Genomic DNA, 24,701 nt, shown 5'->3' with positions numbered 1-24,701 from the left:
TGCAAGTGCATGTGTGCTGTCAGATTACAAGTGTGTAGGGTGTAAAGCTTTCAGTGTAGGGTGTAAAGCTTTCAGCTTTGCTTTCAGCTTTCTTTGTATTGTATAAGTATGCCTTCCATAAGGCTTTCTAAGATATGAAATACATTACAATTCAAATCAGAAAATATCAATATGGTATCAGAGCAGGAAAAATAACCTGCTTCTGCATCATCTTATCCATGTCGTAGATAGCTTCGTTGTTGAGGAGAACCGACACATCGGTGTGCTCCAAGAGGGAGTGAGTGGAAAGCACGCTGTTGTATGGCTCAACGACGGAGTTTGAGACCAGAGGAGACGGGTAGACTGTGAACCCAAGTTTCGATTTCTTTCCATAATCGACAGAGAGCCTGTCCAAGAGCAGAGAGCTGAGGCCAGAGCCGGTTCCACCTCCAACGGCGTGGAACACCAGAAAATCTTGAAGCCCCGTACAGTTATCAGCAAGCTTTCGGATTCGATCAAGGCAGAGATAAACAATCCAAGCTGCTCCTTCCATTTCCTCAAACTCTCATCATCTTTATCTTTCTCAAGCTGCTCCTCAAGTTGTGATTGAAGGTCCCGCAACCTCTTCACACTCAAATCGCGCTCGTCAAGTCGTGGATCATCCACATTCCCAGACACGCCAGGAGTCTCCGGCTCCCAGCCCAATACTCTCGGTTCGTCTCCACCCTCGTCGCCGCCATAGCCACTCTGACCTTCGGATCTGCGCTCCGTAGCCGCTCCTTCCATTTCCTCAAACTCTCATCATCTTTATCTTTCTCAAGCTGCTCCTCAAGTTGTGATTGAAGGTCCCGCAACCTCTTCACACTCAAATCGCGCTCGTCAAGTCGTGGATCATCCACATTCCCAGACACGCCAGGAGTCTCCGGCTCCCAGCCCAATACTCTCGGTTCGTCTCCACCCTCGTCGCCGCCATAGCCACTCTGACCTTCGGATCTGCGCTCCGTAGCCACTCTGGCCTTCGGATCTGCGCTCAGGATTTGAGGTCTCAGTTGCTGCTTGTCTGGATGTGGCTGTGTAGAGCGGTTTGGGATTTTATGATGCGTTTTGTTTGATAGCGAGTGTCGTTTTAGTGGCTGGTGGTTATGGATCTATAGGGATTTCGTTTACTGTGATGGATTTCTGAGTAAAAAAAAAAAAAAAAAAAAAAAAAAAAAAAAAAAAAAAAGGAAAAAAAAAAAAAAAAAAAGGAAAAAAAAAAAAAAAAAAGGAAGAAAAATTCTTTCTTTATTCTTATAGGTCTTTATATGGCGGAAGAGAATTCTTATTCGTTTGGAGATTCCCAGATACCTTCCTCCTCAACAGTATCTGAGGTGGATGTCAATCCAAATCAAAGATTAAGCTCGGTCTTGTTAAATGAGTTTAATTACTTACCTTGGTCGAGAGCAGTGAGTCTTGCCCTAGGTGGAAGGTCCAAGCTAGGGTTCATAAATGGAAGCATCGAAGTTCCTGATGTTTCTTCACCAACTTATGAAATCTGGCTTTGCAAGGATCAGCTAGTTATGTCATGGCTCCTAAATTCCATGGAACGTAAACTAGCTGAAATATTCAGTTATTCTGAATCATCATTCAAACTATGGCAGACAGTCAAGGAAATGTATGGCAGCCAGAACAATGCTGCACGTGTGTTTCAATTGAAGAAGAACATTTCCAACATACAACAAGAAGGAAAGCCCTTTGTTCAACTTTTAGGCAGCATGAAGAGCATGTGGAATGAGCTGGAAATGTATCGGCCTCACACAACTGAGGCGTCTTTACTACTGAAAAGGGCAGAAGAAGACAAGATATTCCAACTCTTGTCAAGTCTCGATCCAGGATACGAAGACCTACGAAGCCACATACTCATGAACCCCGAACTACCTTCCTTCACCAGCGTATGTGCAACAATCCAACGTGAAGAAGTACGAAGGAAAGTCATGAACACTGGCACAAAGACCAGTGTAACTGAAGCAAGGGCTTATCTAGCCAACGAAAGAAAATACAAAGTGAAGAATCCACACTTAAAGTGCCAACACTGCAACTATACTGGTCACGTTAAGGAGACATGCTGGATTTTACATCCAGAATTAAAGCCAGAGTTCATGAAGGATAACAAGGGCTCACAAAGACTGAACCGTGCACCACATAGAGCCAACAATGCAACTACCTCAACCTCTCATAGGTCTGATGCACTCAAGAGCTTCACTGCAAATCCAGCTGCACTCATAAATGAGTTTGCAGTGTATCTTCAAAGCAAGAAAGAAAGGATTAAGAGTGACCAAACGGTCGGCTTTGAAGATGGAAGTTCAACAGCTTTGCTAGGCAAGTTTGCTGGATTTCTGACAGAAACACAACACATGGCCCAAGATGACATGCAAGGTATCATGACTGCTTTTAAAACTGCTCTTAATGTAAATATGATGCATGATTTGTGGATTGTTGATTCGGGTGCCACAGATCATATGACCAACCATGTTTCTAAGTTTCACAAGTTTGAAAAATTTTCAAAACCGTCTCAAGTCTCAACTGCCAATGGTGAGAGTTCTAAGGTTTTAGGGAAGGGGAATATCAACTTAATATCAGACAAAATTGAGTCAGTAGCCTTATTTGTTCCTTCTTTTCCATTTCAACTTCTATCTGTGGGAAAAATCACCAATACCTTAAATTGTTTGGCCATTTTCTCTCCTCACAATGTCATTTTTCAGGATTGCCTCACCAAGAAGACGATTGGTGAAGGGTTTTACCTTGATGGCCTCTATTACATATCAAAAAACAGTCCCAGAGGATTTCAAGCCAAGTCCAGTCCATCCCAAGATAGTCAATTGTGGCATCAACGTTTAGCTCATCCTTCCCAACCTGTTTTGTCTTCCTTGTTTCCAAACTTAGGTAATGATTTAATTTCGTGTGAAACATGTCATTTGTCTAAAGCCACCAAATTGTCTTTTACCTCATCCTTATCTAAGACTAGTAAAGTTTTCGAACTAGTTCACTCAGATGTATGGGGACCAACGTTTGAATCTTTTGATGGTTATAAGTATTATGTAACTTTTGTTGATGATTTCTCTAGAGCCACATGGTTGTACCTTTTAAAGTCTAAGAGTGAAGTGATTGAAGTTTTTAAGGATTTTCACAATCTCGTTAAGAACCATTTTTCCTCTCAAATTCAAACCTTAAGATCTGACAATGGCACCGAATATATGTCCCATATTATGTCATTATATTTGAGCAATCATGGTATCATGCATCAAACAAGTTGTGTCGGCACACCTCAACAAAATGGTGTAGCTGAAAGGAAAAATCGTGACATTCTGGAAAAAACGAGAGCATTAATGTTACAAATGAACGTACCAAAGAGATTTTGGTCACAAGGAGTCATGGCGGCTGTGTACATCATCAATAGACTTCCTAGCCGAGTCTTGGGGTTTAAATCTCCACTTGAAGTCATGAAAGGAAGAAAAATCGACCTTTCCCATCTTAGAGTCTTTGGATGTGTCTGTTTTGTTCATATACAGTCACACCATCGAGATAAGTTGGACCCTAGAGCTCTCAAATGTATTTTTCTTGGTTATTCATCAACACAAAAAGGATATAAGTGCTATGATCCTCAACTAAGAAAAATAATTGTATCTAAAGATGTACGATTCCATGAAGCTAACCCTTTTTTCAGCAAATCACATGAAGCCACAAGTCAGGGGGAGTGCATCTTAGACCTAATTCCTCTACCAAGAATCTGTACTTCTACACCTCCCATTGAAGTCAATAATGAAGGTACTCATCCTGATAATTCTGTGCATGATGATGACTCGGTGCATGATGATGACAACGGCAACATAGAAAATTCTCAAGGAGTGGTTGGAAATTTGAATGAGGATGAGACAAACCTCCTAGTACCTCGACGCAATCCTCGGCGTGATAGACAACCTCCCACAAGGTTTCAAGATTTTGTCACATATAAACCGAGGCATCCAATTTCAAATTACGTGTCGTATCAAAAGGTAACTCCATCTCATGCTGCCTTTCTTAACAACATTTCAAGTCACAGTGAGCCTCAAAACTTTTATGAGGCTAATAATCAAGTTGTGTGGAAAGAAGCAATGAGAGAAGAACTCAAAGCACTAGACCAACACAAAACCTGGAGCATCACCAAACTTCCACAAGGAAAAAAGGCAGTGGGCTGTAAGTGGATCTATAAGATCAAGTTTAATTCTGATGGTTCGATTGAGAGGCATAAAGCCAGGCTGGTGGCTCGAGGATTCACTCAAACATTTGAGGTGGATTACAAGGAAACATTTGCTCCTGTTGCAAAAATGAACTCAGTAAGGGTTCTATTGTCTGTTGCCGTCAATAAAGGTTGGTCTATGTATCAAATGGACGTGAAGAAAGCCTTTCTACATGGTGATCTTGAAGAAGAAGTCTATATGAGATTGCCACCAGGACACCCTCAAAGCCAAGAGCCTAATTTGGTGTGTAAGTTACATAAGTCAATTTATGGACTGAAGCAATCACCACGTGCTTGGTATGCAAAACTAAGTACCGTTCTTCATAGCATTGGGTTCAAAAGGAGTAATGCAGATTCATCATTATTTGTTCGCACAAGAGCTGCAAGCAAATTAGTTGTGTTGATATATGTGGATGACTTAATAATTACAGGTGACAATGCTGCTGAAATCACCACACTCAAACAGTCACTTCAACAACAATTTGCGGTTAAAGATCTTGGGGTGTTGAAGTATTTTCTTGGAATCGAAATGGCATCTTCTTACAAAGGACTATTTCTTAATCAACGAAAGTACGTCATGGACCTACTTAAAGATGCAAATATGAGTGATGCCAAGCCTGCACTTACCCCTCTTGATAGCAAGCTCAAGCTTGACTTGGGAGGCACGCCACTCTCGAATATCAGCTTATATCAGAGGCTTGTCGGCAAGCTGATCTACCTAACGATCACCAGACCAGACATCTCACATTCAGTAAGTATTGCCAGTCAGTTCATGCACTCTCCCACCATCGAGCATCTGAACCTTGTCAAAAGAATCTTACGTTACTTAAAAGGGTCTGTTGGTCGTGGCATCCTCATGGCAAAGAATGACAACACTCAAATCATGGGATACTGTGATGCTGATTGGGCAGGAAACGCAATCGATCGCAAGTCCACCACTGGTTATTGTACCTTTGTTGGTGGAAACTTGGTCACGTGGAAGAGCAAGAAACAAACTGTCATCGCAAGATCAAGTGCCGAAGCTGAATATCGTGCAATGGCCTCAACCGCGTGTGAGCTGATATGGCTAAAAGGACTTTTATGTGACCTAGGTGTGTTCACAGCTCAACCAATGACCTTATTCTGTGACAACCAGGCTGCCATGCACATAGCATCAAACCCCGTCTTTCACGAGAGGACAAAGCATATTGAAGTCGACTGTCATTATGTCCGTGAACAAGTACAGTCGCAGGTGATTCAGACACATTATGTAAAAAGCCTCGATCAGCTGGCTGATATATTCACCAAACCTCTGGCTTCTCATCAGTTTCAAAGACTCCTCTCCAAGCTTGGATCCATCAACCTACTGGATCCAGCTTGAGGGGGAGTATTGGAAGAAAAAGGCAAGGAACGTGCACATACAGGCAAGCTCAGTAAGGAACGTGCACAGACAGCACAGCAAGGAACGTGCAAGTGCATGTGTGCTGTCAGATTACAAGTGTGTAGGGTGTAAAGCTTTCAGTGTAGGGTGTAAAGCTTTCAGCTTTCTTTGTATTGTATAAGTATGCCTTCCATAAGGCTTTCTAAGATATGAAATACATTACAATTCAAATCAGAAAATATCAATACAAGGAGATTAACATTCGCTATGTGGAATGGCTAATCAGAAATTGTATAGTAAGGATAATAGCCTCAAGCAATCTCGATAGAACTAAGACTTTATTATCTGATATGTTTATTAGAGTTTTCATGGTGATAAAGATAGTTTGATAAGGATTACATAATGGGAAGTGTCCTTATTGAACTCCATCGTTTATAGTATAAAGCTAGGGTCCCTGCGCTCTCACAAATACACAAGCTTTTCAGATACTCAAGCCCCATTGAGCGAGCCTTGTTTCCCGTAGTGCAGAGTTGCAGAAGAACCCTTTCAACTCAAGCAGTAATGTCTTCATCTGGTGAGTGGTTAATTTGGTATTGTGATTTAGTTTTCGTAAGTTATACTAACAGAACCTTCAGGTGGCTCACGAACTGAAGGCGGAAGAGCCCCCATTAGAGGATGGAGAGTAATCAAATCATTTATGTTTGGGATCTTTACTAATGGGGGATTCCTCAGAAGCTTTTTCAAATCAGTCTGCATGAAAGCAAAATAATAATAAAATCTATCGTCATCGAAGAGTGAGGCACACACTAAATAATACTACAACACAAAAAATCGCCAACACACACCTGGACTGCGTCACGAAGATGAAGCATCTCTTTTTCTTCCAATATGCCAGCCTTCTTTAGGTTTTGGAGATATTCAATTAAATGGTTGAGAACTGAGTATGTTACTTGTCTTGTTTTTACGACACGCAGAACCTGAGGAAATGTGACACGAACATCTTCCAGAAACTTTTTTGCTTCTTCCCCTTCTGCCTCACTTTCATTAATGACGATTGAAGCAATGCCACTATCACCTGAATAAATAAGCTGATGAAGAACAATTACACATCCAGTAAGTAGTAACCAAAACAATTTCCACTCTTACGTGACAAAAACAATCACAAAAGGTAAAGAATATAACCTATAAAATCATGAAGTTGCTGCCTTGCAATTCTATGGGCACGGAGAAAGGCAGCAGAAATGTAACATGCAGATTCCAGCCTTTCCACGGTGAAATAGGTTACCAATTTCCGGGGGCAAATGCTAGTTTGGAGGAACTTGTAGTAATTCGGGAAATGAACATGAGCTTTTAAACCTTTCCAGTCACATAAAGGCTCACGTGAAACCAAGTCAATCGCTTCATCTACTGATTGCATCAAAATATTTGCAGCAGATTGTGTAATCCTTCCCTCATCAAGCATGTTCCAGTAAGCAGCTTGGACTCCTGATTTAAAACGATTATTTGTATTAGCAAATGAGGCCACAGTTAGATATAGCTACCTTTAACTTTCACACCAGTATCCTTAAGCTTGAAAGTTACTGGGACTAACAAATGCCTAAGCTTGAAAGTTACTGGGACTGAAATATGTTGCTAAATTTACCATTCAAAAGACGTTCACGTATATCCTTCAAATTTGTAAGGTGCAGATCGTTATCACTTTCTGATGCCTCGTGAGGGTGTACAGGTTTGTTGTCAATATCATTTAAGCTTGCAATATATCTTTTCACAGTTGGCCAGTCAGCAGGTCCCAACTCCTTATCATCTCCAAGATCGCCAAAAGCCTCTTTTGCTTTGTTCAACATTTTATATTTTGTGTACTCCAGCACGCGCCTCTGTAATAAGACAAAGATATATAAACCAAATGCATAGACGGAAGAAAATTCTCATAACAAGTGCCCAAATGGATTTACAGCTGCATGAAATGTTGAGGAATTACTTGAAAATTATAAGCCCGAAACAAAGAACAGAAACATAAAGCAGTACTACAGGTCTACAAGGACAATGCGGTTAAACCTCACCTTAGCTGCTGATAGCTTGTCCAGATCTAGAAGGCGTAAAATGAATTGAGTGGTGGAACCATTCACAATTAGTGTCAAAAAGACAATTCCACCAGTGAAGAAAACAAACTGCAAAGGTTTAAACAGATTTCTTCAGTAAGTATCTGAAGCAATGTCCAATATTAATTAATTCGCTTTGTTTGCAAATCTAACATACTATACGCTCAAAGAACAGAAAAAAATGGTTTTCTGTTGGCAAGCAGTCACTCTCCAGATACGTACCAGGACTCCGGTGTCAGAACTGATAAGTGAAGAACTGTCACTAGTTTGCTACAAGAGTAAATGTAAATCAATTAGAAGCCATAAAAATCATGGGTATTCAGAAGGAAAAAAAATAGAGAAGAACGAGGTTTAGCAGCTGGTTTATTGAGAACGGAACAGCTTATGATGCACCATCCAACTTGAAAAGAAAAAAGTAACGAAATAAACAACAGCGGAGATTGATTTTCAACCACATGGTACTAATGAAATATTGTGACGGTGTCACACCAACAAGGTATAAGAGTTAAATTTTGCTTTGCATAAACAAAGTTTGTAAATAACAATAACTTGCCTTCACTGACAGTGAAAGTGACAACGCTACAGCCCCTCTTAAACCTGACCATATAAGGATTATAGCCTCTTTCCAGTCCAAACCATAGCCAAAATACTGGAGAAGGGGAAATGAAACTGCAACAACTATGAACCGGGAAACTTGAACATAAACATAGAGAAGAATGAGGTAGAACCAAGATTTTCCTGAAACAAAAACGATTTGTTACAGGGAAACAAGTTGAACAAATATCTGTAAGAACGTATTACATTAAAAATAAATATTTAAAAGGTAAAGCCACAAAGTTAAGGAGCTACATGTGCTGAATATCAAAAGATATACGGCGGGAAACAACAAAAATATGCAATAGTGTTAAGCTTGACTGTTCGGCCTTCGTACTTTGGAAGATTTCGAACCTGATCGGCCTGTGTTTGTGTGTGTGTGTGTAGAACCCCTCCCCAAATTTAGTTTGTAATTTTACTTTTTCCCTAAAAGTATTTGAAGTTCTCGTTTTGGTCCCTTTATTCCTAATCTAATCTGGACCCTCCATCTAGATTGTCTTTCTTCCCCACGCTGCCACGTGGCAGGCCACTAGCCCACTTACCCTCTCTCGACCATTGAACCTAGATTCTTGCCCCCACCGGCCGTTTCACGACAAATCAAAGGTACCAACTGCTTCCTCTCACCTTGTACTTCACTTTGGTACTTAGATCGTAGGGTCTAGTGGACAAACGACGGCGACCAGAGCTCGAGAGGCTCTGGCCTCCTTTCCCGACGAGATTTGGGCTTCCAAACCCAAACCATTAGAACCAGGCCCTTTGGGCCACGCCAAACCTAGGGCTTTAGGCCCGTTGCTTTAAAAATCCAAAACCCTTTTTCTTGTAGGCCTTCGGGCCGGTTGTACCACAGGCCCTTGGCCTTGGGACGAGCCCTAAGCCCAAACTCCCCCTAAACCCAACCCACCTAAAAGCTAAACCCAGCCCACCTAAAACCCTAAGCCCAACCCGGCTAGCCCTTTAGGCCCAAACCCATAAGGCCCTAACCGGCCCAACCCAAACCCTAGGACCCAACCTTGAACCGATCCGACCAGTTTGACCCAGTGGACCAGTTGACTTTGACCCGGTCTGACCGTTGATCCTGTCAATGGTCAGCGTTGACTTTGACTTTGACCGGTCAACGTTAACTTTTGTTGACTTTTTGGGTTTTCGTTCGAGACCTTTCCTAAGGTAATTTCGATGTCCTGGACCCATTTTTGATGTCCGTTTCCCTAAAATCAATTTTTATAATAGAGTTTTATTAATTGGACCCTTTTATGTGCTTAGGTGCATATATTATGGCGATTCTATCTTCGCTAGTTTGGGTGGCTCTCCGGCGGCGAAGTATCTGTGAGTGGACCCCTTCTAAAATGCATGTTTTAATAGTAGAAATGCATATATGAAAAACATAATTTAATGATCACATTTTAGATAACGTTTTATGAGTAAATTGGATTTACCTTATTATGATTATCATGCTTACTTAGTATATTTTGGAATACCATATTTTCTATCGAACCCATGTTCTTGTAGGATATTTGATGGATGACAATATACTATTTAGAACATGTTTTTACACACTTCTTTATAGTATAGATGATGGATGACTTTATACTATGAAGATGTTTTTGAGATGTATACAGTGTTCTAAAAAACGGCCTAGGGGCCGCCTAGGCACAGGGCGTGGTGGTGCCGATGCGATTAGGTCTGAATCATTAAGAAAAATCGGGAAGCTGTTATCCACTCACCTAGGCGCTCTTCGGCGGCCTGGGCGGTCTAGGCGGCTGTCTAGGCGGCGGTGTAGGCGGAGTGGAGGTTTCCTGAGAAGAAATTCCACCGTTTGGACTCCCTCTCTTTGTGCACCACCACCTTCTTAGATGTTGCGACTCGCTCTCTCTAAACTCCATCGAAGAAGAGGAAACAAGAAAAAAAGAGAAAATGTATAGAAGGGAAACATAAAGAAAAAGAAAGAAGAAGAAGTGGAAAGGAAAGAAGACAAAGCCGATAAGAAAAAGGAAAGAAATAAAATGACTAAAAGTTTCGGTTTTCAAGGCATGAAAAAGGGGTTTCTTGACTGATGCGAGGGATGGGGACTAGGAATGGGGGGTAAGGGTCATCCCACGTGCTTTTTGAAATTGGGGAGGATGCATGCACCTCTTCACACAATACATGAGATTTTTATTTTTATTTTTATGAAAATTAGATATAATCATTCAAAATATCTTAACTAATATGGCATATATGTGTGTTTTTAAATTTTGAACTTTGGATACTAGTTTTGCATTTTATTATTTATTATTTATTATTGTATTCATGAATTTCATACAAGTATAATTTTTTGTAAGTGTCAATATGCACTTACTTACAAGAAATACAAGAGATTTACTTAAATCCGCTTAGATCGCCTAGGCGTCTGTCTAGACTCCGCCTAGGCGCTAAGCGCTACCCCGCCGCTCGACTAGCCCCTAGCGTTTTTTAGAACCTTGGATATATATATTTGCCTATGTTTGGAAAGACTACTTTCAATGTTTTGTGCGTATCTAGTGGTCACTGTTTTGCCTCTGGGCAATGATATTATATTGGCTTTTGGGTCGGGTGATGTAGGGACCTTCAAGTCGATTGAAGATATTATATTGGCCTCCGGGTTGGGTGATGTAGGGGCCTTCGGGTTGATTAAAGATATTAGATTGGCTTTCGGGTCGGGTGATGTAGGGGCCTTCCGGTCGATTATGATACCACTAGTTAGCACACTATATACGAGATATGTTTTATGAAAGGTTTTATGACATGCTAGGGTTTTTGGGAAACCTATTATATATTATGCTATTAGTTTTCATAAAACTTTTGGGGTTAGTATGTTGATAACTGTTTTATTATATATATATATATATATATATATATATATATATATATATATATATATCAACTTGGTCCACTCATGTTTGTTTTGCGCCCCCTTAGGACCTAGGTATGAGGAATATGACCCGAGCTACAAGGCATTCCCTTACCAGTGACATCGTGTCATCTCTCTTGCTTTGACATCATTGTAATCTCACTTTCCGCTTGTACTTTGTAATAGATGTATGCTCTAAACATGCCATGCATTATCATTATATTCATTGTTGGCAGTTGAATATTAATTTGGTGATCGTACTCTACTACTGCATGAATAGTCACATCCTAGTATTTTGCTACAATTTACGTGCATACTTCACATGTTCTCAGCATTTGCATTCATAAATGGCTTGCGTCACCTTCAGGTGTCAGCCAGCATGTGACCATCCAGATGTCTCGAGAACATCGGGATCGGAGCGTATCAGTGTGCGTGTGCACAATTATGACCAAGCAAGTGACATATATTTATGAATACATAAATGCATATCTATATGTTTGAAAAGTAAGGATTACCATGATCAAAAACATTTTCACCGCTAAGAACACCTTCAGCTATAACAACCCCACTGAAAAGAAAAAAGAAAAAAAACAGAATGATGTAGATCATGATCAAGCAAATGGTACAGTAAGTTCTGTTCTCACTTTTATTATTGTCACGAAACAAAACGCACTTAAAGAGTGCTGGATTATGCACTTACCTCAAGATGAAAATTAAGGTATTAGCAATATAAGCAACCATTTCCCTGCGCAATATTCAGAGTACGAGCAATTAAAATTTCAATCGCGAGTAGATTGAAGAGACATTTTTCATCAAACAATTCACAAATTTGTTGTGTCTTTCGGTTTGAGATTATTAACAATAGGATGAATTTACTCATGAATTGGCCTTTAGTTTAACGTGATAACCACAACCACAAGATATACCAGAAATGATGCAAACTTTGTTGGCTTTCACCCTTAAAAGTTGTCCTTGTAACTCCAGCATAAAACCTGTCCACAGATTATAACATAGGATAAATGTATTCTCCAGTGTGTAACGAGATCTTATTGGGAAATTCAGCTTACATTCCTAAAGTCATCACCGTCAAGACACCAGACACGCCCGCACCCCCTTGAGCCTGTGGCACCCGAATTAAATGTCTCAGTTTTTTCATACAGAAAACAGGCAACTAATCACCAAAATTTTCCAGATAAGTGAAATGCATTATAATATGCTAACTGGAATGCATCAACCGTCTTTACGCTAGAAAAAAATCATATGAAACAGTTTATTGTTGACGATAATTGGTTATTTTTCGGAAAGAACAGACATAAATTTGGAAATGATGATACATGCAAGTAGCCAACTCCCCAGTCACACGTAAAGGTAACTGCAGAACGATAACTAGCATTTCTATGACAAGTTCAATCGTAAGACTTCTGGACCACTTCATACATATCTATTGACATGCCAAAAAGCATTTTGGAATTATGATCATATGAACTTAATAATGAAGCATCCAATTTTGGAAATGATCATACAGTGAAGTAAGCAACATAGCTGACCGCAAGTGTTAGTGTGATCTCTATCACGGTGTCATTGAAAATAAACCCAAGCCAAAGTATAGATACTATGCCAAAAGCAAGACCAATGCCTACACTGGAACAATAAAAGAGTTATCCATGCGAGACAAAGCTGCCATCTCTGCTCAAAGAAATATGTGAGACATACGCTCCAAATGTGACTTGAGATAGAAATTTAATTATGGCGGTCCAGTCATAGCTCTTTCCAAGGACCATCTGATAAAATATCTGATACACTACAATTGCTGTCCTGGATGAAATTAAACACATTCAGATTAGAGAAGATATGAAAGGCATAATTACAAAGGTTGTAAATCTATACCCATCGTTCAACAACAACAACAACAATAATAACAACAAAGTATTTTCCCACTAAGTGGGATCGGCTAAAAATCTATACCCATCGTTCATCAAGGATTCTCCTTCAATTATCGTACTCAGCTTTTTGCTAGCACCAAGCTCTTTTAAGAGAGCAACAACAGCCACAGGATCAGTAGCACTAAGAAGCCCCCCAAGCAACAGTGATGTTTTCCAACTCCAGTCATAAGGGAAAGTGAGCTGCAGTTGTATATGACAATATAATTATGGGAACTTTAACGAAAAGCTTCCGGTACTGTTGCTTTTAACGAAAAACTACATTTTTACATTAAAAAGTTAATTCTGATACTGTTCACTTTACCCTTTATTTTGTCTTTATCATTAAAAATCAAAGTTTTCAAACTCTTTTCATTAGTTTTCCTTATAATTATATAACTCCAACATATAGTCTAATTAGCAAAGTTTAGGATACCTTCAAAGCAGATCCAAGGACAAAGGTTGATATTATAACACCCGGACCAGCTAGTATCATCATTTGTACCATACACCTCTGCACGTAAGATAGAAAAGTCTGCCGGTTCATTTCATATCTCATGTATATAAGTTTCAGACTTCCCATGATTGTGAATATGCAGAACAACAACGCGGTAAAAGAAGAACAAAATAAAAAAGTATATAAATGACCTTTATTTGGTGCACCTCCATAGAAAACGAACTCTCGAAAAGAAGGGCGGGTAGAAAAACAGCCAAAAGAAGTCCAGGATCAATATTTGCCCCTGTACCACAGCAGAAAGCCCTCCAGGTAAAAAACAACACATGGATGCAAAAGCCTATAACCGGCGTTGCACTTGCTATTTCAGCAAACATGTAAAGGTGGAACTTACAAATTCGAATTCCGGCTCCAATCCTCCCCATTTGATGATGTGTGCCATATTCTGCATGTTTATCAACCATTAATTATCAACCATATATGATAGCTACATGTGAGTCATTTGACTCCTTGTTTTATAGCTGCCTTTTTTACAGCAAACACAGAATGAGTCAAATATATTTAATTGAATTTTTTAATACATGAGTCCCATTAACAATCAATAGAATAAACACTATAAATAATTTTGATAATTTTTTAATAATTAATGTAACTCCAGGCCTAATAAAATAATAAAATAAATATTTGACACATCCATTGGAAGAGAATAGAATTTAGCACTTGTATTCAATTTGCCACATCAACCATCAAATAAAATTTTGACATACTATATTTGACATCTTATTTGAAGATGCTCTAATAAAGACACAAAGCAGAGAGTATCATCCCACCATTTGAAGGAGGCAGATTGTTTGCCCTCCTGTTTGGGTGCCCTTCCCATCCCCTCCTATTTGTACGGTCACGGTTAAGCCACGTTAACATTTTATATTCATATTGTTTTTTGTTTTATTATTTCTAGTAAAAAATTAATATAAAATGTTAACATAGTTTAACCATGACCCCACAAAATAAAAAAGAATAAGAAAGGCACTTAAACAGGAGGGCAGACAATTCACCTCCCCATCTGAAAAGGGCTGACAAAGAATAAAGTAGTTTTGTGTCTCACTACAATTGCATGGTTGTTGTTCAATATTCCTCCTTATATTTCATTACTTCTTTTCTTAGAAATCTCACAGTTGAGATGCTGCTTTTGATTTTGTTAAACCTTAGCCCCCACAAATCGGAAAAGGATCCTCATTGGATTCTTTTCTTACGAATCTTAGGGATCTCATGATCTTATCCGTTCATCGTACATCGTGCGGTCAGTTTTCGCTAGAGCATATTTAATTTTAAATTTTAAATTTTGAAATAATTTATAATCGTACGATATATGATGAACATGTGGGATCACAGGATTCTTAGGATCCCTTAGGAAAAGAATTCGTCGAGGATCCTTTTCCCCACAAATCACCCTAAAGCCATTGAATTTTCATACATACATACATACATACATATACATATATATATATATATATATATATTGGTTAATCTAGAGACACGTGTGTTTGACATGCTTTTTGACACGGAAGATAGACGGTTAAATCGTTGAAAAACATTACGGAGTGACCTCACAAAAACATATGTGAAAAGCATGTGTCCCGGATCGTAACCATATGTATAATCCAAAATTGAAAACAAGAAGCTCCTAACTTTTTTTTGTTCATTTTTAAGATTCAAATCATTGAAACCAGCAAAAATACAAAGTTTGATAACTAGCTGCAATTAACATTAGAGCAACTCCAGCGTTGCAAAGCCCCCTAGGGCAACTCACTATTGAATAGTCTCCAGTGAATAATAACTGCCTTTAATGAACCGTAATTGTCTTTTGCATATCCACCTCTAAACTGAATAACCATGGCAATATGTAATAAAATATTAGTATTTTTTATTTTATAAAATAATAAAAAATAATTTTATTTCAAATTTCGGATATAATTTTTAATTTGTTTCATTGTACCACTTTTCATTAAATAAGAAATTACAACTCAAAGTATTTGAGAAAATATAAAATCCTGGTGTAAGGTGAAAGATAATGATAAGATATTTATAGAAAAATTTAAAAAAAAATAATTTTGGATTTTTTATTAATTGTTTACATTTTTTAAATTTTTTACATTTTTTACATTTTTTTATTGCTTTTTTTTACATTTTTTTATTATTTTTTAATATTTTTTAATTAATTTTATAATGTGATTGACGTAATCATGACGTCAATCTTGCATCATGTGATCTCAGGCTCTCGGACTATCAATTCGAGCCGGACCTCTCACTTGGGGCTTCCCTGAACCCAATTGCTCACATGAGCTGAAGCTGCTAGCTGGGGTAATTGGGTTGGAGCAACAGCCATTCCTCCGGACTATTGAATACGATAGAACTGCTCTTAGATTAAACCCAATAATTAAAATAATAATAATAATAATAATAACAACAAGAAGAAATGGAGGAGAGTGAGAAAGAGACCTATGGAGCCGAGGCCAATGCCAAGGATGAGCAGAGCGACAGTGTAGGGAACTCTGGTACCACGCAACAGATGCCTGCAGACGATCCCTAACACCAAACACAACCCCACGAACGCCACCGCGTTTGTCGGGTCTGACGAGCTATCTTCTTCTTCCTCCGCTGCCGACGCCAAGATTCTGTAAGGTAACTGCCATGCCGTTACCGCCGCCATTTCTCCAATCTCAAAAGCTTTACTCTTCCACCACAATTTCAATTCCGGTTTTAGCTTAAAAAGCTTAAAGCTTTCAGCTTTTGACTTCTGATTAAGCAATAAGCAGCTGCGGACTAAGGTGGTGACCCGCGAGCTGCTTTTGCTGTTTAAAAAAACAGTTGTGAGCTCTGAGGTTTCAGGTGCTCCCTCCCGCTTATATACTGTGAGTCTGTGAAAAGGTGGTCGAAGCTGATTGATACGATCACTGTCAGTCACGTTTCGTTCTGTCACGGTCCGGTATGCCCGACGTTTTTTGCTTTTGGACGTTTTATTGAAGCGCCGATTTGTCAAATAATTGCCTCACTGCAAGGTGAAATTCCTCGAAATGTGGCGCCCACCGTTCATTTTTTACGGAACCGGATATTTTTCGGATTCAAACGAACTGAACTCAAGAATCAAATGATATAGATCATTGAAATTTAATCAAACGATTACAAACAGAAATCATCTTTAAAAGTTATAATAATTGTAGACGTTGGATCAAATTTCAATGGTCCGAATCATTTGATTCTTGAACTCAATTCTTTTGAGTACGGAAGGAATCTGGTTCTATTTTTTACAACGGAATTTGTGAACGATGAATTCAGAGTCCTCCTACTAATAATATTTTTTATTTATTTTTCCATGTTTTGTCTACTGATCGCAAATCTTGACGGATTGTCGGCAGCCAAATTAAGCAATTTCTTCATCATTATTTTCGCCAAGTTGTCTCCGATGCAATATTTGGACCAAAAGTTTTCCGCTGTGATGTATTTTATTTTTCGATATTTTAACGATTAAAACTTCATTCTTCATTAAAGTTTTAATAGTTAAATGTCTAGGAGAATAAATTGTGAAAAATCGTAACTGAAATACTCATGGTTTTAGATGATAATATAAAGTCAGAGGGGAAAGCCTTGGGGTTCAAGAATAAATGCTCTTTACACAAGAGCCATCAAATTTGTCACCTTTTTTTGGGTTAAACAAAGGGGCTAATGTTATGAGTTCGAAAGAGACTTTAGAAATATCAGACAATGATAATTGCTTGCATAAGATAGAACTTGCTCAAAATAGACCATACTCAAAGGATGAGAGAAGCTCAGGTTAGCCAACTCATCAACAACAAAATACATGTCATGACATATATATTAAATATTACATTCGCAATCCCACAGTAACATCGCATGGCAAGAAATAAGAAAATTTCCTTCAAACCAACTAAACTTGAGTTACCTATCACTTTGCTTTAGCTAGTTGTAGTGTATGGAAATATCACAAGAAACAAGACAAATTCCTTATTTCACAATGCAAGTGCCAACTTTTATTCAATCGAATGAGTGAAAACAGGTAAATTTGTAGCTTGATAAAGATGTAGTATTTGAATTGAAGATGCCATATACCATTAAACATATATACCTAGTGGCTTCATTTCCATTCCTATTGTTTGTGATGCCAATAACTATCATGTTTCAATATCTTGTATAAGGGTTGATTATACAAGATTTTGAAACGTGATAATTATTGGCATCACACATAATAGCAAGTGAATTCTTAAAAAAAAAAAATATTTAAAATGCTTTGCAAAAAACATCAATTATGTGTTCCTTGTATGAAACACTTTAAATGCGTTTAAAACTCAAAAATATTTTCAGTCATTTTAAGAACACTTTTAAACGAGCCTTATATTCTCTATAATTATTTCTAGAAATGTAAAAGGATATTATTATTATTATTTTTTTTTTTTGGAAAGAAAAGAATGACAAATAAAAAATGGGAAGAAGATGAAGTAACAAAACAGTTTGGATCTTAGTGGACGTTAGCAACTTAGCACAAGGCATCAAATCAAATGTGTTATTATTTTCACTGTTGAGTGAAAAGGCAATTTCTTTTATTTTTTTTATTTTTTAACAAATGATATTATCTATCCAAGGGGTGGAAAGTGAGCTAAGCTTTATAATGGGCGAACCAAAATAATGTGGTTCAAATACGCCTTTACCTAGAATCGAACATAAGATCTCTCACTTACAAGTAAAGATAAATATCATTAGACCATAATTCCTTAAAAAAAAAAAAATCTGGAAAAAGATTACGTAAAGGAATAATTAAGGTACTAACCAAGATTACGAAAGGAATAATTACAGCATCACGTAAAGAGTGGTTGTTATGTGTTTCTTTGTGACATCCCACATCGCCCAGATGAGTGATCCTTATATGTATATTCTCATCTCTACCTAGCACGAGGCCTTTTTGGGAGCTCACTGGCTTCGGGTTCCATGGGAACTCCGAAGTTAAGCGAGTAGCGCGCGAGAGCAATCCCATGATGGGTGACCCACTGGGAAGTTGCTTGTGAATTCCCAAAAAATAAAACCGTGAGAGAATGGTAAACCCAAAGCGGCGGGGATGTGACATTCTTTTTCTTCTTTGGAATAATGTTATAGCATCACGTAATGAGCTGCTAAGTTGGTAGCTGTCATTTTGTTTCCTTTTTTGTAAATGATAGTGTAAAAATAGATTGCCTATTGTGTGGTTTAGCCAAACTCTCATTTTCTTTAATGTAAAAATATCGATGTACTCAAAAAAAAATAAAAAATAAAAACCACCAATCGAAGGCGGGTGTTCGACCCTTTGTGGCAAGACAGGTCGTGATATTTAGAAGTAATCCCTACAAACAATAGCACTCCCCACCTTCAAAAATAAGCGGTACATATACATGTTAATTAAGCTAGTTTACCTATGTGTTTGCCTTCTTTTCCTTAAGGTACTAACCAAGATTACGAAAGGAATAATTACAGCATCACGTAAAGAGTGGTTGTTATGTGTTTCTTTTTCTTCTTTGGAATAATGTTATAGCATCACGTAATGAGCTGCTAAGTTGGTAGCTGTCATTTTGTTTTCTTTTTTGTAAATGATAGTGTAAAAATAGGTTATCTATTGTGTGGTTTAGCTAAATTCTCATTTTCCTTAATGTAAAAATATCGATGTACTCAAAAAAAAAAAAAAAAAAAACACCAATCGAAGGCGGGTGATCGACTCTTGGTGGCAAGACAGGTCGTGATATTTAGAAGTAATCCCTACAAACAATAGCACCCCCCACCTTAAAAACTAAGCCGTACATATACATGTTAAGCTAATTAACCAATGTGTTTGCCTTCTTACACTCAAATTCGAAAACCTCTTCTTCCAATTTGAAGTAGCTCAAAAGTTGTCTTAGAATGGGCTCATGAGAGAGAGGCCTAAATATGCTTTGCGGTTTGTTTTGTTTTGGGCCTGCTTCTTAATCCAAGCAAGCATTTATGTCTTCATCTTTTAGGTCAAAGTCCAATTTATTAACTAGGCCCAATACAGTTATGGAGGCTTTGGCAAACACATGCGACATGCCAGTCAGCGCTAGGACCCAGCGGGTTGAGGCTAGTCGACCACTTGCACGAGCCCAAACTTCTATTTGCGAATGAAAAAGTTGAAAATAATGGGCGTTAGTTGATCTAAATGTTCAAATTTAAACTAATTTTTTTAATTTTAATTTATAAATTAAAATTAACAATTCAATTTCTGAGATTGAATATGATCAAATTTAACGATAAATAAAAAAAAATAAACGATTTCAATTTAAATCTAAATGCTAAAACAATTGAAAAATCGTTTGCTAGTAGATTTATCAAATTTTTAATATTTATCGTAATTTAAATATTTTTAATTTAAAATAATCATAAAAATAATTTAAAATAATCTACTTGAATCTTATTTATAAAAAAAAAAAGTTACTAAGTATTTTTTTTTGCCTAAATTAATTTTTTAGTGATCTCAAACAAAAATTTCATGTCAAAATCATTCAGGAACAAACATTATTTTGGATTAAAACCTAAAATTTATAGGCTAAAAGTTTAGATTTTGAATAATTAATTAAAACACCAAATATTTATACGGTAAAATTGAAATATACCTTTTGCAACTAGAAAAAAGAAAAGAAAAGAAAAAGAAATATAAGATCCTCTAATCCCACAACAAAAGTTGTTTGTTGCCGAGTCGCTGACAAGAAAGAAAAAAAAAAGTAAAATTAATTATTTTAAAAAATATAATTATCCGGTTGCTTTAGTTCCTTCGTTCATTGGCTCACTTTCTCCGGTTGAAAAAATATCACTCGATCTTCTTCTTCTTCTTCTTCTCCGTCGAGACCATGAAGAACCTCCCTACCGCTCTTCTACTCGCCGTTCTAATCGTGTGCACCGCCACTCTCGTGAGATCGGACGCTTCCGACCACCGCTACAACGAAGGCGACGCCGTCCCCCTCTACGCCAACAAAGTCGGCCCCTTCCACAACCCCAGGTAACCCTATCAAATCTCATCCAGATCTGACTTCGGATCTGGATTTCGTTCTCCATTTTCTGAAATTCTTCATGCAATTTCTGATTTTTGAAGATTATTAATCTATCTTTGTATCTGTTTGTTTGGTTGCAGCGAAACGTATCGGTATTTTGATCTGCCCTTCTGCTCAGCAGGTTTTGCATCTCAAATTCTTTGCCTTTACATTCTTCGTTCCATATGTAATTGTAAATTTTAGCTGCGAATTAGAAAAAATGTGCATAAAATTCTGAAATAGTGGCTTGTCTTGAGGAATTTTCACTGGAATTTCTATTTCGGGGAGTTAATATGTTGGGAACTGCGGAGTGATTGTCCCTGTAAACATTTTTGATTGATAGAAGCAAAGTTTTGGGTTTTAAAATTATGATAATGATGCAGTTCTGATCGTGGAGTTTGTTTCTTGATGCATTTGCTGTGTTATTGCCTCTTTTGGTTATTAATTTGTTGGCAAATGGATGTAAATGTTAGGTGATGTGAAGGAGAAGAGGGAGGCGCTCGGAGAGGTGTTGAATGGGGATCGGCTTGTTAGTGCTCCCTATAATCTTGAGTTCAGAAAAGATAAGGACTCTGAGGTTGCTTGTAAAAGGACGCTGACCAAGGAAGAAGTTGTGCAGTTTCGAACTGCTGTGAAAAAAGACTACTACTTCCAAATGTATTATGATGATTTGCCCATCTGGGGCTTTTTGGGAAAGGTTGACAAGGAAGGAAAAACTGACCCGAGGGAATACAAATATTTCCTTTACAAGCATATCCAATTTGATGCTCGGTACAATAAAGACCATGTGATTGAAATCACTGCCAAGATGGATCCTCATTCTGTTGTAGACTTGACAGAGGACAAGGATGTTGATGCAGATTTCATGTACAGTGTAAAATGGTCGGATACAAACATTCCCTTCGAGAATAGAATGGATAAATACTCACAGTCCTCTTCACTGCCACATCACTTGGAAATTCATTGGTTCTCAATCATAAATTCATGCGTCACGGTTCTCCTTTTGACGGGTTTTCTTGCAACGATTCTCATGCGAGTCCTGAAGAACGATTTCATGAAGTGAGATTTATTTTCTGCGCCTTGATGTTTTCTGAAAATCTCCGGGTTTTCTGTTTAGATTGTTGTTGTCACTTATCATTTATTTAATTTCTTAATAAGGTATGCACAAGATGAGGAAGCTGCTGATGACCAAGAAGAGACTGGATGGAAGTACATTCATGGTGATGTTTTCCGGTTCCCCCAGCACAAATCTTTGTTTGCTGCTGCCCATGGTTCTGGAACCCAGCTGTTCACTCTGTGAGGATCTTATTGCAATTTTTTTAGATGTATGAATTTCGTTTTATTACATATTAGTATTAAAGGCTACCCTTTCTTCCTTTATTCATTTCCAGCACAATATTCATCTTTATGCTCGCACTGGTTGGTGTATTTTATCCATACAACCGAGGAGCTTTATTCACTGCGCTTGTGGTCATATATGCACTGACTTCTGGCATTGCGGGATATACTGCAACTTCTTTCTATTGTCAGCTTGAAGGAAAAAACTGGGTAAGTTAACTGGATTCTGTTCGGTGACAAATACAACTTATGGTTTATGCTTTTAAAGTGAAACGGAATCATTTAGTTTCCATTTTCTGGTTGACAGGTGAGAAATTTGTTACTTACTGGGTGCCTTTTCTGCGGGCCTCTGTTCCTGACTTTCTGCTTCCTTAACACTGTTGCAATTGCTTATAGTGCAACCGCAGCTCTTCCTTTTGGTACTATTGTGGTAATTGTTCTTATTTGGACATTGGTAACATCACCATTGCTTGTTTTGGGTGGTATTGCCGGGAAAAACAGCAAGGCTGAGTTCCAAGCTCCTGTTCGCACCACAAAGTATCCTCGAGAAATTCCACCTCTTCCATGGTACAGGACTACCATTCCTCAGATGGCAATGGCTGGGTTTCTCCCTTTCAGTGCAATATACATTGAACTTTACTACATATTTGCCAGCGTCTGGGGTCACAGGATTTACACAATCTACAGCATCCTGTTTATTGTATTTATTATTCTTTTGATTGTCACTGCCTTTATAACTGTGGCTTTGACCTATTTCCAACTTGCTGCTGAAGATCATGGGTGGTGGTGGAGGTAAAAACATCTTTCTTGCATTAAGTTTTCCATATATACTCGTAATCTTTCTTCTATTCCAGGTTACATTGCTTATATCCTAGAAGTTAGGTTTAGTTTCCTGTTCTGTTTCAAGCTTTTTCTTTTGTTAAGTGTTTTCTAAGTTAAACTTCTGCTGTGGATTTGAAGCAAAAACAAATAAGATACAAGAAATGCTCATAATATGTTTCGAAGTATGAGAATTTCTGAAATTCAGTAGATGAAGTTATTTGGTACTAACGGTCTTCGGGGTTTTCAAGTTGTTTTCTCTATAATGTTATGTGCTTTCAGTGACTAGTGTCATTACTTTTGAGTTATGACCCTGTCAAGCCAGCTCTTCGTGACTCCTATGAAGCCACTATGTTGCTGTATTTTGTAAGTAGGCCATCTTATGAGAGGTTGACTAGCAAGGACATGTTTTTGTCCCAAGTATGGTATCTACCACATGTGCTTTGTAATTCAGAGGGGTGGAGCATTTCATCATTATCATATTCTCCGTGATCCATCCTGTGTACGGGTGATTTCATGGTTCTTATACCTTCTGATAACAGACTAACGGGGTTCTTGAAAAGCATGATTATGTAATTGATAGCATCAGAGGGAGCTCTATTTTTAAAATTCAAGGAATGATGTTTCATAGAAAGTACAGTTAATACTTCCGATTATGCAAAGGCGAATACAAGATTATTGATGTTCCCTAGAAAGGATTAATGAGACCCAATCGATTTTCGGATTATCGTAGTTCTTCTTTCCATTTGTACCATGATTTGTGCCTTGCTGCATTATGATTTTTCTTCTTCCTTATTATTCATTGAAATTTGTGTGATAGTATAGAGTTTTCATCCCTACATATAGCAGAGCATATATTTATTATGTCTTCCTCTTTCTATCACTTGTGTGGCTGGACTAATGGGAGTTCTTGGTTTGCGACAGGTCTTTCCTATGCGGTGGCTCTACTGGCCTCTTCATCTATGGCTATTGCTTGTATTATTACTACGCCCGTTCAGATATGACTGGCTTTATGCAAACGTCTTTCTTCTTCGGTTACATGGCCTGCATTTGCTACGGCTTCTTCCTCATGCTTGGCACCGTAGGTTTCCGAGCAGCTTTGCTGTTTGTTCGTCACATTTACAAGTCCATCAAGTGTGAGTAGGTGGTCGGTTGATGGGTCTGGCGCGTAGGTCCTCCTGTCTTCCTTTTTTATGATAGGAAAAAGTCGGTATTTTTTATAGAAGGTAGGCGAGAGGGTGCCTTCAGAAGCAGAGGAAGCAGCGAGCCTTCCCGAATCAAGTCTTTCGGGGCCTCTGTTGCGCGTTTGCTTCAGGCGTAGGGAAAATTTGGGGCATTAGGGTATCACTAGATTTGTGTCACAGAACAGAAGTATGAATGTGGGCGAACGCAAGAGATTGCTGTATGGCCGCATTTTACCCCACTCTCTGAAATGACTCTTTCCATATTAGCTTATCCTTTATTGTCCATTTTGCATTTTACGGTCAAATCGAATAATCGATCGGAAGGAAGGAAGGAAGGAAGCAAACCTTCATTTTGGATGAACAATTGTCCTTGAATACATCCAAATATCCAATATTTCACCAAATGACTTGTTATTTGCTATCACGAGGATCCGAAAATATGGAGGGATGCTCCTCTAGCTCTGGTAGATGTGGTTTCGGTTTCCGCTTTTGGAATGAACCAAATCTTCGCAAGTTGGATTCGAACCTACGATCAGTCAGTTAACACTGGATTTGTATATAGATAGGGTAAATATTACAATACAATGGCCGCTATACACAGCCATTTGGCGAGCAGCAGATTTCATTTGAACGTACGCAGCCGTGCGGTGACCATAAAGCGAACTATACTTTCGCCGTCTACTTAATAATACCGTGTGTTCGTCGCTTAAAGCAGCGTACGCCTCTTTTGGAGGGTATTTCCTTAGTGTCCC

General features: G+C 38.3%; 2 protein-coding genes and 1 non-coding gene across 3 annotated transcripts; 2 read left to right on the top strand and 1 right to left on the bottom strand.

The window, feature by feature from the left end:
- Positions 1 to 5,915: 5,915 nt before the first annotated feature.
- NHX8 (Na+/H+ exchanger 8) lies at positions 5,916 to 16,494 on the bottom strand. The gene is made up of 18 exons (XM_088682830.1): positions 16,026 to 16,494; positions 13,921 to 13,971; positions 13,721 to 13,812; positions 13,509 to 13,586; positions 13,119 to 13,276; positions 12,867 to 12,968; positions 12,677 to 12,794; positions 12,221 to 12,273; positions 12,080 to 12,145; positions 11,854 to 11,898; positions 11,669 to 11,721; positions 8,247 to 8,431; positions 7,916 to 7,963; positions 7,655 to 7,762; positions 7,237 to 7,468; positions 6,777 to 7,079; positions 6,440 to 6,669; positions 5,916 to 6,344 (listed from the first exon to the last, which is right to left on the bottom strand). The coding sequence occupies exons 1-18, from the start codon at positions 16,234 to 16,236 to the stop codon at positions 6,195 to 6,197; spliced, it is 2,283 nt and encodes a 760-aa protein (XP_088538956.1). The 5' UTR covers positions 16,237 to 16,494; the 3' UTR covers positions 5,916 to 6,194.
- A 3,770-nt stretch (positions 16,495 to 20,264) lies between these two features.
- Positions 20,265 to 24,220, top strand: LOC137737049 (transmembrane 9 superfamily member 3). The gene is made up of 7 exons (XM_068476399.2): positions 20,265 to 20,577; positions 20,710 to 20,750; positions 21,082 to 21,667; positions 21,767 to 21,904; positions 22,000 to 22,156; positions 22,254 to 22,738; positions 23,690 to 24,220. Exons 1-7 carry the CDS (start codon positions 20,429 to 20,431, stop codon positions 23,907 to 23,909), a joined length of 1,776 nt encoding a protein of 591 aa, XP_068332500.1. The 5' UTR covers positions 20,265 to 20,428; the 3' UTR covers positions 23,910 to 24,220.
- Positions 24,221 to 24,587: 367 nt separating this feature from the next.
- On the top strand, positions 24,588 to 24,701 carry LOC148692083 (U5 spliceosomal RNA). The gene has a single exon (XR_015955400.1). It is a non-coding gene; the product is annotated as a U5 spliceosomal RNA (small nuclear RNA).

Source organism: Pyrus communis, chromosome 13, assembly GCF_041283825.1.
Source record: "Pyrus communis isolate YQ-2024b chromosome 13, ASM4128382v1, whole genome shotgun sequence".
NCBI lineage: Eukaryota > Viridiplantae > Streptophyta > Magnoliopsida > Rosales > Rosaceae > Pyrus > Pyrus communis.
This window is presented reverse-complemented; position numbering and strand designations above follow the sequence as displayed.